Source organism: Chrysochloris asiatica, unplaced genomic scaffold, assembly GCF_000296735.1.
Source record: "Chrysochloris asiatica unplaced genomic scaffold, ChrAsi1.0 scaffold00246, whole genome shotgun sequence".
NCBI lineage: Eukaryota > Metazoa > Chordata > Mammalia > Afrosoricida > Chrysochloridae > Chrysochloris > Chrysochloris asiatica.
Genome location: NW_006408764.1, coordinates 3144505 through 3146707, shown reverse-complemented (window position 1 = coordinate 3146707; position 2203 = coordinate 3144505). Strand labels below are relative to the sequence as shown.

Here is a 2203-nt window from a genome sequence, read left to right as displayed (position 1 = left end):
CCACCTAGGCACACTTGACCAAGGTGCTCTTCCTGAGTGAGGGCCAGGAGCAGAGAGATGATTTATGTTCCATAGGAAGGGCTTGGTATCTGGAGGCCTGCCTTCCTTTCTACTCCAGGAGCTCCTTCACTGTGGTGGTGGTAGTGGTGGCAGGCTAGCTCCAGGAGGTGGGTCCTTGTCCTGCTGTTCGTCTGTTCCATGAAAGACTGGTCAGTGGCTCTGACTCTGTGTTTTCCCTCTCCTCCAGGTGAAAGCAAGGTCTCTGGATTGGCCAGACGCCCCCTTGATGGCCTAGCAGTGTCAGGATGAGGTCCTATCATGCCCCCCCACTGAGACTTGCAGCCTGATCAGATAGCATGGCCTGCCATCTGTGGTGAACACCATGGCTGCAGGTGGTGGTCGAGCCTTTGCTTGGCAGGTGTTTCCCCACATGCCTACCTGCCGGGTTTATGGCACTGTGGTAAACCAGGATGGGCACCTACTGGTTTTGGGGGGTTGTGGCCGGGCTGGGCTACCCCTGGACACTACTGAGGCATTGGACATGGCCTCGCACACATGGTTGGCACTGGCACCTTTGCCCACTGCACGGGCTGGTGCTGCTGCCGTTGTGCTTGGCAAGCAGGTGCTAGTGGTGGGCGGCGTGGATGAGAGCCAGAGCCCAGTAGCTGCTGTGGAAGCCTTCCTGGCTGATGAGGGCCGCTGGGAGCGCCGGGCCACCCTCCCTCAGGCAGCCATGGGGGTTTCAACTGTTGAGAGAGGTAAGTGACCTTGGGCTTAGGGCCAACCTCTCAAGGAAGACCCTTCAGGTACCCCAACACTTCTTTCTTCACTTGGTTCTTTACCCTTAATGATTAGACAAGAACTATATTTTTACTTGGATGTTCTGGACATGGCCTTGTTTCCTGTACTCTCACTCAGGCCCAGCTTTGAGTTGTGCCTGAAGCAGCCTTCTCTTAGCTGCCTTTTTTGGCTCTGAGGTGGGGGAGGAGTCCTGGATAGCCCCTATGATGACAGGAGGCCCCAGATGCTTTCCTACCCCATTCCTTATCCCTAGCAGACAAGGGAGTTATAAATAGTCTAGGAGAGGGGGAGGGGAGTAAGTCTCCCGCCCCATTCCCCCCTGCCCCACTCCCAGGATCCTGAAGTGGACCAAGGCCAAGCTAGCTTAGGGACAGTTGCAATGGAAGCCCCTAGCTGTCCCCATCTGACCCTGAGGGCTTAAAAACAGAGCAAGAACTACTCAGTGAAAGGGCATGGGGCAGAGGTACTGTCAGAGCTTCTGGAGCAGAAGGCTTGTGGCTAGTACCTCCCCTACTCTGCAGGTGTCTGCCCCAGACCCTAGCCACTCTTCTAGTCCCCCACCCCACGTTCATCCCAGAGCCTCCTTCTCAGACCTCATTATGCCCCCCATCCCTGACTTAAACCCTCCCCCAGAGAGCCCCCTGGGGGCTCTAGGTCTGACCACAGGTCCAGGCTAGCCTGGCTTAGATGCCAAGCTTGGTTGCCATAGTGTCTCCAGGGAAACAGAGCCAGATTATAATTAGATCGTCTGCTTCCTGCTCTTCACTTGGAGGGGCCAAGACTAGAGCGGGAATCCCAGCTTTCCCAGCCCCCACATTAGGAGAGCAGCAGGGCCTCTTGCTGCTGGGGAGGGCTGTAATGAACAAGTGAGTTCCTGGTTTGCCCAGGGAGGCTCTCAGAGTAGGGGTGCCCTGGGCAGACCGGGTATGCCGTCTAAATCCCTGTTTTCTATGCAGATGGTATGGTGTATGCTCTGGGAGGAATGGGCCCTGACACGGCCCCCCAGGCCCAGGTACGGGTATATGAGCCCCGCCGGGACTGCTGGCTTTCACTACCTTCCATGCCCACACCCTGCTACGGGGCTTCTACTTTTCTGCATGGGAACAAGATCTATGTCCTGGGTAAGGGCCTCGGGGCTGTGGGAAAGGGATTCAGAACCCAGGCATCCTCATGAGTTGGCTGGGTAGGGATCAGGTTTAGTCTGGGAGGACAAGTCAAAAGAAACTTTGTTGGGGTGAGTCAGGCCTTCTCTGCTAGTGACTCTACTGGGATTGGGAAACCAAACCCCAGTACCTGAGGGTCTGTGGGGTGGATGATCCATGTTCAGGTGTGCACAGCCATGGATGGAAGGGTAGTGTGGAAGTTCAGCAAGCTGATAACTTAGGAGTCCTCCTGGTCTTCT

General features: G+C 56.2%; 1 protein-coding gene across 1 annotated transcript in view; it reads left to right on the top strand.

The window, feature by feature from the left end:
* Positions 1-382: 382 nt before the first annotated feature.
* KLHDC8B (kelch domain containing 8B) overlaps positions 383-2203 on the top strand; it is a 2994-nt gene continuing 1173 nt past the window's right edge. The window contains exons 1-2 of the mRNA XM_006873612.1: positions 383-758; positions 1758-1922. Coding sequence (XP_006873674.1) covers positions 383-758; positions 1758-1922 — 541 coding nt within the window. The remainder of the gene's footprint in view (positions 759-1757; positions 1923-2203) is intronic.